This window comes from Lonchura striata, chromosome 2 (genome assembly GCF_046129695.1).
Source record: "Lonchura striata isolate bLonStr1 chromosome 2, bLonStr1.mat, whole genome shotgun sequence".
In the NCBI taxonomy this organism is placed as follows: Eukaryota; Metazoa; Chordata; class Aves; order Passeriformes; family Estrildidae; genus Lonchura; species Lonchura striata.
This window is the reverse complement of record NC_134604.1, coordinates 8233290-8249601: the sequence shown is the minus strand read 5'-3', so window position 1 is coordinate 8249601 and position 16312 is coordinate 8233290. Positions and strand designations below refer to the sequence as shown.

Genomic DNA, 16312 nt, shown 5'->3' with positions numbered 1-16312 from the left:
GGGGCTATTTTTATACTCCTTCCCAGGGTTTTTGCCCTTGGGTTGCATGGGAGAGCACCAGATAGCAAGGTGGGCCTCTGGCATCCTACTGAGCCTCTGGGTGTTTTAATGGCTGTTCTTAGACCAGACGTGGTGCCTGCTTTGTCAGGATGCCCACTCCTTTTTTTGCACTGTGTTTTGGAAGATCTTGCTTTGTCTTCTTCTCCAGTTCAGCCTCCTAAGACAGGTGCACCTTTATAATTTCAAATTTATAGAGCGATTGCCATAAATTCATGACACTTAAGTTCCATGTGGTTTATAACCTTCTGACAGCTTTCTCTCTTGCTGCTCCTATAAAAAGGAGTCCCTGCCTTTTGCTCGTGGAAAGGCTGGCCAGTTTGACAGCCATACTCATTTTGACTGCCTCACCTCTGCCTTGCACACTTCTCTTTTGGCTGCTTTCCACTTTCTTCTCCTAAGGGCATGGCACCTAGGGCTGTAGAGAAGTCAGAACATAATGATAAAAGGAAGATGAAATGGCAAAAACCAGTAGTCTGCAGTGGAAAAAGAATAAAGAGGCAGACTATAAATCTTCACCACAGGTAGGGGAAGACAGAGGTGAATTATGTGGCCATTCAGGATAGCTGCATGGTTGTGCTCTATGCAGTCAGAGTTTTGCTCTCTCAGGTGAGTTTTGACATTCAGTTTTACTTCTTTTTGAGAAAAATTATTGTTCTAGACAGCAGGGGTAATGTCCATTTTGCTGGAATGTATCAAGAGATTTCAAGTTCTACTCAGGCAGCTGCTGGAGGTTAGCAAGAGATTTCCTTTTATTGACTACCTTGAATAAAAGAAAGAAGGAAACCCTACAAAAAAAAATACCATGAAAAACTTTTGTCCCCTATAATTCTGCTGAATAATGTTACCTCTTCATATGCACTTGTTCTGAGCAATAAGACTTCTGGGTGTATGGGAAGAGGTGGGAGGCAATTGAGCCAGTCTGACATTATTTGGTCACTAGTGCATATAAACTTTCTTCTAGTGCCACTTATACATAGGTACCATACATATCTTTAATGGTATTTAATTGAGATTAAAAAAGCTGTTGGAGTGGGTGCTGTGAATGCATATTAGGAATATTACTTAAAACCGTAAGCCTTGATATGATAAACCATAACAAATCTGAAGGACTCATAATGGCTTATCATGTCAATAAAATGCACTTAAAAATCCCCAAGTGATTAGAAGGAGCCATTTCAGTCTATTATATCAATTGTTATATGCTGAGAGCATGAGAGATTTATTTTTCTTTTCCATCCTCTGTTAAAAAAAAAAAAGAAAGGAGGAAATTAAATCATAATAAGCTATGTTCAAATAGAATCAAGGTACTAAAATAAACCCACAGAAGGCGATTTACAAATTATGGAAGGCAGTGAAAAGTTCTTTCCAAGAAGAGAATACTCTCATGTTACACTCGGTCTCTCATTTTTAAACACCACAGGATGGCTGATGGGTAGAGTGTGTGCTTGCATCAAAGATGTTCCTGTTGAACTGGCAATAAGTGTAAATTAAACATATTGTCGCAAGAAATCAGAGTAATTTTGCCACTTATACCAAGTGATGACCTCCACCATTTGCACACAGGGAAAATTGAATTGACTTTACTACCCCCTGTGGAAGTAAATGCGCAGCAACCATTGTGGTAGAAGAGGGTGGTGATATTTTTCCTAACCTCATACTTTTCCTGACTGATTTTTCGAGGCATCTTCTTCAGGGGATGAGCAAAGGGGACATAGCCTCCAAGCTCTTGAGGGCAACAGGGGCCCTGATGTTTGTTCTTTCCACCCTGACAGCTTCATCCAGGGGCAGTGACTCCACAGCAGATGTTTGGGGGGTAGTTTTCCATCCTAGAAGAGGTAATTCAGACTGTGTTTTCCCCATGTGTACCTCTGCCTCTTGCCCTTTTGATCTTGTTACCTGGACTGGCCTGTGAGTCTCACGTAGATCCAGCAGGCTTTGGGACATGGCAGGAGGATCTGCCCTAACAAATAATCTTTGCTGAAAGGGATGAGCTGAATTTGGAGATGCTTACTGTGCTGGTTCAGTATGCATTTTAGCCAGGAGAAAGCCTTGTTTGTTAATTTACACAGCTGAGTGAGGAAAGCTTGGAATTGTTTTCTGCTAATAAATAAAGATCCCTTAAATTGCTTTTTTGCAGGCTCTGAACTGGATTACATAGCTGTTCTGTAGCATGTTAAACAGACCTGAGCTGGCTCTCTGGGGCCAGCTTTGCAGATGAGTCTGGGACAGTCTTAAAATAGCCCCTGGGGGCAGATTGCTGGTGAAATTGGTGTCAGGCTCCCTAGGCTGGCGGAGCAGTCAGAGGGAGAGGCAGGGGCGGCTCAGTGGCTTGGTGTCCTGCTCTCAGCAGACAAGCTTAACCTCTGCAGTGCACACGTTTCAGCTGTTTAATGTCTGAATAGATGGAGAGCATTCTGGGAAAGTGAATTTTTCTCTTCCAGCAGTATCCCTGCTATCTCACTTGCAGATATTACATCTTACATTTAATGCAATCCTTCCATACAGCTTTGTATGCTCGAAGCCTGAGTTTTGTCTCTGCCTGCCTGTACAGAATTAACCTGTTCAGCCCTCCACCCCACTCATGTGCTCAGAGTGGCCCTGGGACAAGTATGTGTGGGACTGCAGATTTTGGGGGATCCTTCAGCAGTGCAGCTGGCAGATAGGCAGGAGAAAGAAAATAAACAGGTTCAGGAGGTGGGGAGAAATGAGCTGCTGGAAGCCAGGGGAGGGAAGCAGTGGCAAGTAAACACAGCTGAACAAGAGGAAAAAGATGTTTATGTGTGCTTGTTTAAGGTTTGCAGTGGGGATAACTGCAAGTCTGTCAGAACAGTTTCTCCCCTTACAGTGCTGTGAACCCTTCGCCTATTTACATGCTGTTATATGTGAGTAAGAAATTTGGCATTATGCAATTTTCTTTATGACCGAAATGCATCCAGTGAGGCTTGGCAGAGATAAATGTAAATGGCTCACGAGAGCCCCAGTTTGAGACTCAGCTGAAATAACAAGGCAGAACAGCCCCATTCCCACCTGTACGTGCACACGTGTGTATGTACATGTGTGCAGTGCTGGCTTTGCCCAAGAGAGGAGGCTGCTAACTGAATGGCCACTTGGCAGAGACAGCAATTTAAGAGTGACTTAAATACATATGTTGGATTAAAAAAAGGAGATGGCATCCTAAGAAACACCCAGAGATTACATATCTCAAATTATCAAAGCTGAGGAAACATTGGACGTGGAAATGCAGCCTCTGTGTTGTTAGTGTGCATCGGGCTGCACATTCTGGAGCAATATTCCAAGATTCATTTTTCATTTTCTGATATCTTCTTGGGAAGAGACACATGTAGTTGAACAAAGTGATCAATAAAAGAACAAATAAGGAACAAATGCTAAGAATATTCAAGATAAGATTTTATTGGACACAGATCTCCGAACAGGACATTTTTCAATCTGTTCTGTTATTTTTAAAGTATTTTTTTGACAGGCTTCTGCTTCAGGCAGGCAGAAAGATAAAATAATTTTTTAAAACCCCAACAAATGCTAAGATACCGGAGAAACTAACTTGGGAAAGTAGGCTGGGAACAAAAGGAAACCAGCAAAATATACTTGATTAATTAAAATAAATATAAGGACCATAAATAAAAGTACTGTTTGGAGTTTTACAGTTTTAAAATCTGATAGTATCTCTAGGTTTTAATATGTTGAACTACAAACATTAAAGAAATTATGAACATTTTTGAACATATGAAAATGTTATGAAATTATGAACTGTTATAAAAATGGCTAAATTGCATGTGTCCAAAGGATCATAGCAAATTCTTTGGGAATGTAGGAAAAGACATTTATAATATTTTGCATTTTTTAAATACCTTGTATTTGTGTCCCCTAGGAACTTCAAAAGAGCATTTTGAGGGAGAGAAAAATGAGAGGAGCATGTTTACAAGTGTTTGTAAGGTGATAAAAAATAGTTAATACAGAGTGCTTAAATGCATCGTCTACATTCATCATGTGTGTCTGCATGTGTGGATTTGTATGGTTTATGTAGCATGTCATCCTGTCTTATTGCAGTCGAAGAAATACTTGTGGCTCAGTGTGACTTAGGCACAAAGAACTGTTCTCTAAGAGATAATTTGTGTTTACTGAAGAGCAATACTTACACAATGGTGTAGTATCAGTAAATTGGTGTTTGCTTTGTTTTGGTTTACGCGTTGGGCTAAAAACAGGTGAAGCAGGGATAAGTTTGTTTGTGAAAGCTTGGTGAATACTAATGAGAAGAAAAATCGTCCCAGTCAAACTGAATAAATTCTGTGGAGAGTATGAAGGATTTTCAGTGATCCATATTGTCCTTGGACTTGGCTGTTGCATTGTACTTTAAATGGAATTGATTGTGTGGTTGTAATGAAAGTAACGGATTGATTTCTATACAGAGTTACACAGAGTAAATAGAAAAATGTTCTTGTCTTGACCTGCATTCATAAACTAAAAATCAGTGGCTTTTGACCTAATCCTTAATAAAAAATGCAAATGTAACATAGGAAATCAGAAGGCTCTTTAATTCTTAGAAAATATACTGTTTATCAGATTTTGCTTGTGTGCTTTCTTGGATTTTAATTATTTTTTTTTCAGGAATTTAGTAACATAATCTTTTCGTCAAGGAAATTGTACTTTTTGCTGTTCGCATATTTTTGGAAAATATATTTGTCTGTTTTCTTATTTATTATTCCTTTTGCCTTTACTACATGGCATTTTCCTTTATTTAGGTAGAATATTTATGATTTCTTGTACCTTCTCTGTTGAACAGTTTTAGCACAGCAGTTTTGTGAGTGTGTGACCCATACATTTTTAGGTTGCTATTACATGCACTATAATAGATTATTTCTAAAAGATAGTTCTTTCTGAACTGAATATGCAGATTAATAGCTTTATATGGTAATAAAAATAGGAAAGCTGCTGATGGAAAGAAGGTTCAAAACATTCTATCTATTTTAATAAACCTAACAAATGTTTATATTATTGCAATGATTATCTCGGTAAAAGGCCATAGTGATATTTATGAGCAACTTTTTTTTCTTTTTTGCATGTGTGAGATTGCGGTTCAGGCCCCAGTAAAATGCACAATCCAGCTAGTAAATTCTCTCATTGAGCTGTGATCCAGGACTACAATAAGCAAGATCCAACTTACTGCATTCATCCGTTTCTCGGTGAATTTTGTGACTTTATTTTTGGCGCTTAGAGTTTAATTTCTCGCTGAAGTAGAGCAGCGCATTGTGGCGCCACACAAACAAGAAGAGCAAAACAATAGAAACCCCGACGCACCGAAGCTACTCCATTGTAGCTTCCAAAGGCACTCTATTCTCCCCAGCCCACTTGATATCCTGCAGGTTGTGGCAGTACAATTCACAGGAAAAGCTTAGACATTGAGCTTGCACGCTTCTTGACTCCATTTTAAACCCTTTGTTCACACCGGGGTGGCATTTTTTCACACCACATGTGGCAGCTTTGACTCCTATCCAGCTTGTCGTATAGAATCAAAGTCTGTGATTTCCTACATTCCCAGTGTTGTCTCCCGAGTTGCTGTATTCTTTGTTGCTCCCAAAATATTACAAATCTTAATTTCAGATGTAGGTTTTTAAAGCTTTATAGACTATGGGATGAGACCACTGTACCTACACACTTAGATTTACTTAAAATCAAAGCAGTTTGCAGGGGAGGGGAAGGGCTCTTTTTCCCCTCCCTCTTCTCTTTAAAAAAATTTCAACACTGGCAATTAAAAACTATGTGGTGAATTTGTCATATATTCATTCTGCCTGATGTATGTTTTGCAGAAAAGAATTAAAATAATGTTTAATACTGTATATTTTTGGATTTGGAAATTATACGAGTGCTTGTGATTTGTTTCAGTATTGAAACATTATTTATCTTAAGGGATTCTTTTGTTGCATATAGGCGTAATCTGTTGTGCTCTTTTCCCTACTTTTCCAAAGACAACCTTCCTCTGCAATTTTGCTGAAAGTTTTATGTGCTATGTCAATAATAAATTATACTTCAAACTAATTTTGAAGAGAACAAAACAAGTCTATCGATATAAATGCCCCTAAAATACATGTTTTTTGAAAGTTTATTAATAGAAGATATATTGCTTAAATTAATGTCACTCAGTGTAGCTAAAATGCCACTTGAATCCTTAAACAAAAGCTAAAGTATGTATTTCTTACTAAAAAACTTTACCATGGATTGCAAGTGCAAAGTGACAGAGCAACAATAACATTTGGATTAAAATTGTCACAGGAATTAATATAACTTGTACTTCACACTTTTTGATATATTTTTTAAATTATCAGTGAAAATTAACTGGATGCATGATTGGAAAGAACATTCTCAGTTCTATGTATATTTACAAATCTATACGTTCATTGTTGCTGGTTCACTCAGCTGAAGATAATAGAATAATTTCTCCTTGGCACATATGCTAGCCTGTACATTGACATGACACCCTAATAAATATTTTGACTTGAGAGCTGTTGTTTGTTGCTGTTTGTCAGGTGGTTAGAATGGTCTTTTGGCTGCCGCTCCTCTCGCGAACTAAAATATTAAAATGTATGCTTTCAACCTAGCAGCTTTCTTACTGCATTTTTTACATTTTCTGACTGCTTATTCTTTCTTTAAAATATAGAACTGCTGTGTGATTAATGCATATTGCTTATTCACCAAAATCCACCTAATTGCTTATGGTGTTCGTGAAATTCTTACATTGGTTTTAGGTTTGCATTTAAGAATGACATGAAATTGTATTATGCAAGAGAATAATTCAGTAACAGCCTCTAGAAAGACAAAACAGCATTGTTCTTTTCTGGTTTATAAAATATAATAATTTCATGTGCTTGTTTTTATGCCGTTTCCTTGCTTGTTTGTTTATGGAACATTAGATGTTAAGTTGTTAAATGGTCTTATCTGGTCTAACATGTAGCAGCATTGAAAAACAGAAAGCCTGTTCCAATTAATATTTATTTTGTATTTCAGTCCAAAATCTCAAAGATATAAATGAACTCCTAGTAATAATTAAATTTCAATTAGAAGCTCTGTTTTATTAGCTCTGCTTCTAAGAAGATTTTGTGTAATTAAAAAAAATCCAAAATATATGAAAATAAACATTTAACTCATGGTTTAGGTTTTTTGTCTGGGATTTTTCAAAAAAGATGAACACTCAAAGAAGACATTTAGAATCCATATCTAAAAATAGTTTTATTTTGCATACTAAGTTATACAAAATTTATAGAAATGTTTTTGAGAATATCAATGAATACTTTAATAAAATTACATTAAAATGGATTTTTTAAGTTACCTATTACTTTAAAAAGCAATTGATATAAATTAACATTTCTATAGACAAAATGAGACATTTTCGATTTCTGTTTTACCAGACACCTTTAGCAGTTTCTGCAGTTTAACTAGCTAAAAGTCCAGATGTTCTGAGTGCAGTTTTAGATCATCCAAAAAAGTGGTTTTATGAAAACTGAAACTATAAAAAGATGAAGCCTTTTGAAATGCAATACAGTAATTTGTGCTAAACATTTATTTTCCAAAGCACGCTATAAGGAAACAAACATAAAATACTCATGCAAGCTTACCCATTTACTGTTTAAATATTAAAACAGTGACTCAGAAAAGCAATGTGCACACACTTAGCAGAAAGTTATTTTACTATCACAGTTATCTACGTCTAAACTTGACATCACACAGCATTTTTAGAAGACTCAAATATGAATTTCTCGGAAGCAAGACAAGTCCAATAAGTGTATCAAAATTAGTTTACCTACTTTCACAGCGCATAATTACTGAAGAAAAGGCATGATCTTATTTCATTAAAGTGTCATGAAGCAGAAACATAGAATAAGCATTTGTCAATATCCATTCCAGAAAATCCCAACTTTTTATTTCTCGGCATTTCTTACTTTTTCCCATGTTTCTTCAGACCCTCTTCATGTTAATATTTCTTCTATTTCCAGAAAAGAGAAAGGGTGGGGGGGGGTGGGGGGTGAACCCCAACAACAAAACCCCACAAACAATCAGCAAAAGCATAATTGGTTTGTATTGCCTTTCAGCTTGTGGCCTGTCCTCTTATTATTAAATCAGATCATACATACTCCCCTAAAATTCAGCTTGGAGTAATCCTCTGCTACTTAAGGCTGGATGAAAAGAGTACTCATTGTGAATTATGTTTCATCTGTCACAATAACCTTCTTTATTCTTTAGTGCACCTCCCCTTTGCCTGCGGCAATTACAGAAAATAGGTATGCCTTGAAGTATGAGATAGTGGTATCTCAAAAATATATATACTGATGTCATATACAGACAGCTCTGGGTTAGCTGCACCCTGAAGAATATATAAGCCCCTTTTTGATGCAATCCAAATTTTGTTAGAACAGAGTAGACGCTGGCATACTGTTCAACGAGTAGGTGCTGATGCCTTTCACTAGATTATTGGTTTTTTTGACAAGCAGTGATCAGAGATTTTGCCATTCCATTAAAAGAAGAGTAAAATCTTGCTTACCGATTGATATAATTTTCCACGTTAGCTACAATTCTGTTTGTTTTTGTTATTTTTTAATTTGAAGATGTTAGAGAATCTTTTTCTTCATTCCTCCCTGAAATTCCTGGAGTTCTCTGGAACTCTTTGACTGAACATTTCAGCTACATTTTCTCAGTGGTTTAGCATGATTTTCATTATTTCTTGCAGTGGGCATTTAACCGTTTCATCTTTGAAATAAAATATATATTTAAAAAAAGTTGACCAGTGAGTATTGAAAATGTTTTTGCACTGGTACAGAAGAGCAAAAACCTATGTTATCAGATGTTACTTTTCTAAATTATTTGTCTTTCTGTATCAAGGGGAAAAAAAGAATATAAACTCTTTTACGGTTGTAGTCACCACTATCATGGTTATTTTACCTATTAGAATATCTGTCTTTTCTTTAAGAAAATCTGCTTTATTGTATCTAAATTAACAAGCAAAAAGCAATATTTTTTGGATTTTTTTATTTTTTAAATTAATTTTGGAAGCTTTCTAAGTTCACGTTTGTTTTTCTCTTATGTTAATTTTAAAGCCTTATGGCAGCAAACCTCCAGTCGGTATCTTGTTTTGAAACCCCTCACAATTCTGGGCTGTTCATCCTGATTCCAAATCAGCCTCCCTTGCACTTTAAGAGATCTGATGTTCAACTGGAAATGATTAAGAGAAAGCACCTTAAAAAAAAAAAAAAAAAATTAAGTGCTAAACCAAGCGGGTTAAAACAAAGAGATTCTGCTGTGAGGCTGGTCTAACATTAAAACACTGTTATTAAAGTTCCTAAGAAATTACTACACTACAAAAACCAATAATACTTGTGAATAAAGGAAGAGTTTGGCCCACCGCACAGGTTTGGGCACAAAAGTGCTTGCTAAGCTATCTATTTCACACATGCAACGACAGAAGGTTCGATATTCATTCGATCGATGACTGAAAAGGCACAATGGCAAAATCGGACGGACTTCTTTTCAAATACAGATCTCCGATGTCCCCCTACAGTCTGCAGTTGCACGGCTGGTGGTGTGGCACAGACGGAGCAAGGGTTACATCAAGGCTGTTCTCTGGACCGTGCAAACAGTCTAGACCAATGACCTGCAGCATCGTGCCCTTTGAAGAAGAGGCAAGTTCAGTCACGACGAAGAAAAATCAAGGCGTACCCCTTTTAACAATAGGGAGCAGCTCGTGGCTGCAAAGAGGTAAGCAGGGGTAAGCAAAAAAGGCATCTGCTTCCATGGTTACAGGCCAAGCATGGGAACCTTGCTTTTGAAGAGGGACAGTTCTCAGGCTCCCTCACAGGCTATGTCATGCATTATAAGCAAAGGCAGGTTGAGCTGAAATCCGCAGAGTTATTTCAGAGTAAAATGATACGCGAGCACATGGCTGTTAGCAAAAAAAAAGTCACATGACTGCTTAGAAGCAGCCTTGCACTGTTTCTGAATCCAGCCTTTCGTTTGGGGCAGTTTCTTCTTTTCTTTTTTCATTGCCTTTTTTTTTTTTTTTTTTTTTTCTTTCCCTCTGCTTTTTCAGCAAACTAAGAAAACTGGGAGAAGGTTTATACAAAACAAACATTTGTTTGATACACAAGATTCTGGCTATTCTCCTTTTCTAAACTGAAAAAAGGTCAAGGGTCAATGTTTTTTCGTGACAGGGCCACAAATCCTTTTGTTAATGTAGCTTTAGCAAATGCCATTTAAAATAAGATTTTGCTTTTCTTTCCAAGTGCATATTATTATTAGTTTGACAGTATGAAAGTAATTAATTTCTGTTTCTACAATAACTTTTTTGTTCCAATATATTGCCAATTCTTTTTCCTAGCTTTTGGGCTCTACAATGCTAATTTTCGAGATTTGCATTTCTAGAAAAGACAGCTAAAAATGCACACAAAATCAACACATAATAGTCCTGCTGTCTTCAGGGGAAAAAGAGAATTATCTGCAGGCATAGGTAGTAAAAATGTGATCAGTGACTATAAGCCTGTGGTGTAACCATTAACCTTTGAGAATCATTATATTTGTACTTTGTTTCTTTTTGCTTTGTCATTCCTTTAGCTGCTACGTCTTACATTTCCTCCTGAAAAATTAAAATGTGCAGTGTATTTGCCTTGGCATAGGTGTGCCTGGTTTTTGAATTGTGTTTATTATTACATCTGTTCTGTGACATTTTAACTGTTTGTGGTTGTTTGTAAATATTGATGGCTTATTATTTTGTTAGAATTTTACTGTTAAAGAGTTTGCTTTAGTAGCTTCTGTTACATACTATATGATGGTCTGTATTATTAGAAGCCATAGCATTTGTCTTCTTATTATCAGTATAAGATTAATTTTATTCCAACTATTCCTGTTAAAATTGAAGGGGTGAGAGGAACAGTGGGAGAGAAATGTCTGGCAAACTGTAGAACAGAGTTTAAAGTTCCAGAAACACTAATAACTACTCACATAATTTCTACTGTATTTTTTTTCCTGCTCTTTAATAACTGTAAAGACCTGTGGTACTTGGTAGAATTTTATATTATTATCCTATAAATGTAATTAATATTTATGAGTGTATCAAGAGCAGTATTTTCTCAGGATATATTCTGAACTTTCATTGATCTGTAGGATGGTTTAACTTCAGACTGAGGACTGTGTATTTGAAATAAAAGGATATATATTAACTAACTCCAAGTTGTTCTCAAATAACAACAAGCTTTTTAAAAAAAAGTTTATGGCCTACCCTGCACATTTATGGGCCAAAATTATCCAAGCACAAAGCCTCAAAAACTGCATAGGAAAATAGAAACATGCATAGGAAAATATAAATATGAAATATAAGCAATTAAATATCAACAATTAAAAGTAGGGAGCCCATTATCTTAAAATCTTAAAGCACATTATTTTAAAATGGTCACAATCTGGATTAACTGGATTAATTCTGGATAATTAATATCCTGCATATGAATTCAGTTTTCAGCTGGACTTTGACATGATTGCAAGCTGTACCTTTTCTCCAGAATGCCCATTAACTAGTCCCATTAGTTTAAGAGAAGAATCTATTTGCTGGTCTTTTGTGTAGGTTGATGGATGTAATAATACATTTTGATATTCCTGCTGAACGACAAATGCATGTTAATGATGGCAAACATTTTCATATACTCACTCTGCTTTACAAATTCATACACTGTGTGGAAATGCTATGTCTTCAGGTTAATTTAGTCTATGTGAAATTATCTCAATTTTTATACCTTGCAATGATAAATTAAAAGATTAAATAATCTCCCGTATGTATGGCACAAACAGTACAAAAGACAGTGCTATCGTATCTGGTGTTCAAATAGTGATTTTAATTATTTTCATGCTAATAAAACATTCAGTTTAACTTTTTTTTTTTTTTAAGAAAGAGATTTGCTACTGGAAGGAATTTTTTTTAAGTGGAAGGCTTTCTTCTTGTCCATTTTAATGTAACTGATAAGAAAATAATTTCTAGATTCACAGCAGTCTGCAGAGTTACCAAGGGGAGGATCTGATCTTAACTATATTCATGCTTATTTCTTGAAATTATTAGTCCTCCCCTGTAAAGAGCTGAGGATAGAGCACTGCAGTGAAAGATGTGTAAGTCTTGGTGTTGAAGGGAAATGTTGCATCTCCATGAGCAATGATAACATGATTATGAAACCATTCAGTTTTATTTCGATTGGTGTTGTTGCAGGATGGTTTTTACCATGTGTTGATGCCTTGCCCCAAAATGCACATGGTCCTGTTCCTCTAGTGTTGTTGACACTGAGGTTCTGAAAAACCTTTGGGCAGTTGCTTGAGCCATGTGCCAACTTTGCATCTGGTTCATTCAAGCTGGTTCAGGCTGCCAGTCTGAGGCCTTTTACTTTCCATTTCAGCCAGTGGTGACTAAGAGACAGAGATTTTTCCCTTTTGGGCCACTAAAATGGAGGAATAAGTTATCTAAACATCTTATTCTTGTTCTTAAATACTTTAAAGTGCCTCAAGAAGCATCCCTGTTTTGTAACCTCCATTTAGCAATTCAGCTTTTCTGAACCAAGGTAGAAAACAGGGAGAAGGAGGGTTTGTTAGTTGGGGATTTTTTAATACAGAAGATCAGAAGATGCCTCCTGGATGTTGGAAAGTTCTGTGGTTTGCATAGAAAGGGTTATCAGACACAATTTCTTTCATAAACAATTTAATTCAAGCCTCTATTATCTTCAGAAATTTTTTTTTTTTTTCCACAGGAGAAGTAGACAACGATTTTTCATGGTTTGCTCTAGGCAAGGTTTGGTGTGTCACCAGTTTATTTTACAGGAGTTTTGGGCTGAATTGCTCACTTGAATTAAAAATAAAAAAAGCTCTGTCATGGTATGCCCCACTAGGACAAAGAGACCATGCTCTTCTTGCTCAGTGGAGATGAGAATTGTGCAGTTTAGGACCATCTTTAAGCAATTTGCAGCCTGGCTTTAAACAATTTTGACACTGTACTTTTTTATAATATGTAACAATGTTGTAAATCATCCTTTCAAGGACAGTAGTTTATCATTTTGCGCATCTTCATAATCTACTAACAAAGACAGCAAAAACTAGATGAAATCCCAGGTTTTAGTCTGGTGATAGAAGATTAGCTACAGTTGACTGAAATTTAAGGAAAAGGCTCCTTTTTAACCCAACATTTTAAAATTGCTGCCAGGTTAATCCCCACCAAAAATCCTTTGATTTATTCTCCAGGTAATCCTTTTCTACATTACCTTAATGACACAGAATATTCAAACCTGACTGTGGACTTGGTAAGAGCAAAGACTTGGAAAAGCCTATGGAGCAAAGAATCATCAAAGCTTAAAAGTGTGGCGTTTGCATTTTGGTAGCATGTGAAAGCCTCTAGATTTTTCTCCTTAAAACCAAGAGCACTAAAAGATCAGTGAAGTCAGCAAAAGTTATTTGCTTTTGGTACTGTACATAGATTTGCTTTGTTATGAACTTGGGAATGACTAACTGCATCCGCTTTGATTTAAGATAGAAAACAAATTAAGTCTCTTTGTCTCTTGAGTACTCTTCTTGGTCTGTAATCCCACCACAAAAAGCCTTAGAAAGTCTGATTAAGTTGCTGCCCCTTATTCAAGTCTCCTTCCAAATGCATTGAATATAAATAACAGGTGCAAGAAGAACCCTCAAATGATCAGAAAGTCACATTTTCTCACTCAGTCTTATAGTTCTCTGATGTTTTGAATTAGAAGTTAGTCTGATCCCAGGTGCATCTCAAGTGTATGAGGTTCTTTTCAGGGCCATCATTTTCTGAGCCTCTCTTATTGATAAGTAGAAGTTCCTTTAATGCTTATATGCTGTTCACAGAATGGGAATCTTTAACATTACAGAAATAATGTTAGTCCAAAATAACATGATATTTGTCATAGCTTTATAACAGAGACATGAAAAACAACAGCAATAACAGTTTTCTTCTTGTGTAGAATCTGGCTAAGTTAAGATCACAATCACATGTGATATGATCTCAGGGCAAAAATATTTATTGCAAAGATCTGGTCCTGCCAAACAGCTATAGATCACAGAATAGTTTTGATTGGAGGGGACATGAAAGATCACAAACTTAAAGATTATTCTGAGTTGGAGAGGACCCACAAGGATCACCTAGTCCACGCCTAAAGTGCATGGTCCATACAGGGATCAAACTCACAGCCTTGGCATTATTAGCACCATGCTCTGACCAACTGAGCTCATCTCAGGGTCAAGATGATATTGTTCCAACCCTCCTGCCATGAGCAGGGACATCCTCCACTAGACTGGGTTGCTCAATGTCCCATCCAACCTGGCCTTGGACATTGTCAGGGATGGGGCATCCACAGCTTCTCTGGGTAACCTGTGCCAGTGCCTCACCACCCTCAGAGTGAAGAATTTCGTCCTAGTATCTAACCTGTATGTATTCTATTTTAGCTTAAATTCATTCCCCCCCTGTCTTATTGCTGCAAGCACTTGTAAAAAGTCACTTCCAGCTTTCTAAATCTCCTCAAGTATTGAAGGGCCCCAGTAAGGTTTTCCCCAAGCTTTCTCTCCTCCAGGCCTGAAACTGCAACTCTCTTCTCTTGTCTTCATAGGAGATTTGCTCCAGCCCTCTGGAGCAAATAGAAAACAATAGAAAACAAGTAGAAAACAAAAACAAGTAGAAAACATGACTGTTTTTGCTTTTCTGATATTTTCAGATGACCATAACAATGATAATTCTTATTTTAAATGCCTTTTTTTCCTCAGCATTTGCTTCTTCCTTTCAAATTTCTTTTTTCACATTTGATTTTTCCCTTCCCTAACTAAAGAATCACGAAAGAGGGAATTTTCAGGAAGAAAAATTGACTATTTTTTATTATATACCAAAGATAAGCTTTTCATAGAATTACTGCATCCTATTTCAGAATCAGGGGTGGAAATTTGCCTTCTATTTGTATATAGCTCTGGAAGTTATACATTATGGACAATAATTACTTGTGAAAAAATCCTGTTTATGCTTGACAGTAGAGTACTTTGCAAACTAGAGCAAGCATCCAAAGTTTTATGTGAAAGAATAGATATCAGACTGCAAAACAAGACCAGTCATTTCAGAATAGAGAAACTTTGAAAAGATCATCATACATGCTTAATTATGTCACTGTCAATGATATGTTCATGATAGTTCTGGCCTAAGAAAAAAGAGTTTTCATAAAGAATGAGAAATCTGATGATTTTTGGTTTATGAGGGGCATGATGGTTGATAGTCTGACATTAAAAAGTATCATAAATTCCATTCTGGAAAAAAAAAAATCTTTCATATTTATGTGAAATGACATCCCTCAAACCTTCTGTGACTGGGATTTTGGGTCTCAATGGTAATCCATTTTTCCCTCATAGTCCCTTGGCATTTGTCATTTTTGGATGTGTGATGCTAGAGGGGACATCCTACCCATACCCTTCGGTATCTCTTTATGGACATCCTGTCCATGAATTTGTCCATGAGTCTGAACCATCTGAACTATCTGGAATTTAATCATTTTGGTACTGTGGTTCAAGGAGTGAAGTTGTTCAGTGTTTGCTCTTCTGAGAGTTATTCTGTTTTTTGGTTTTTGAGCACCAAGTAGGATAACAAGTAACCATAATAACTTCTGCTTTGGTGAACAACTCCACTTTGAATTATTTGTACTTGTGTTCACCAGTCTTCCAAATATTCTGTAATTTGACAGTGATTTACATTAAAATTTCCTTAGTGATCCCCTCTCATAAAGAATTTTGCCTTAGAACTTGTGTCACATGAAAAATTGTTCAAATGCTTGTTTGTAAGTAGGATTGGTGAGATGTGAAGAAAACCTTCATGACTGTGTATTGGCCAAGTCAAACTCCTGAGATATTCAGTCCAGCCTGTTATTGCTGCAAAACCTAGCACTTCCTTCACAAGGCAAAGAAAATTAGTATAGTGGTTACACTTTTTTCTCTTTTATAACTTATATTTGGAAGATTTAAGGCAAATTTTTTGGATTCAACAGTAGCCAATTTTTAAATAATAATCCACTGTGAGATCATATAGTGCAATAACTACCTTGATTTTCCTCTGGAGTTGAGGGAAAATATCAAATTCCTTCTGATTATAATCTGTTCTTTGTGCAGAAAAATTCTGTAATCATTCAATTGGAGAACACAGCAGAAATATATATTTGTGCTTGAGATTTTTGTTATGCTT

General features: G+C 36.3%; 1 protein-coding gene across 1 annotated transcript in view; it reads left to right on the top strand.

Annotated features, from left to right (window-relative positions):
- Positions 1-8503: 8503 nt before the first annotated feature.
- The window catches only part of LOC144248939 (uncharacterized), a 141592-nt gene continuing 133783 nt past the window's right edge, over positions 8504-16312 (top strand). Inside the window, exons 1-2 of the mRNA XM_077790950.1 lie at positions 8504-8510; positions 9623-9819. Coding sequence (XP_077647076.1) covers positions 9711-9819 — 109 coding nt within the window. The 5' untranslated portion in view covers positions 8504-8510; positions 9623-9710. The remainder of the gene's footprint in view (positions 8511-9622; positions 9820-16312) is intronic.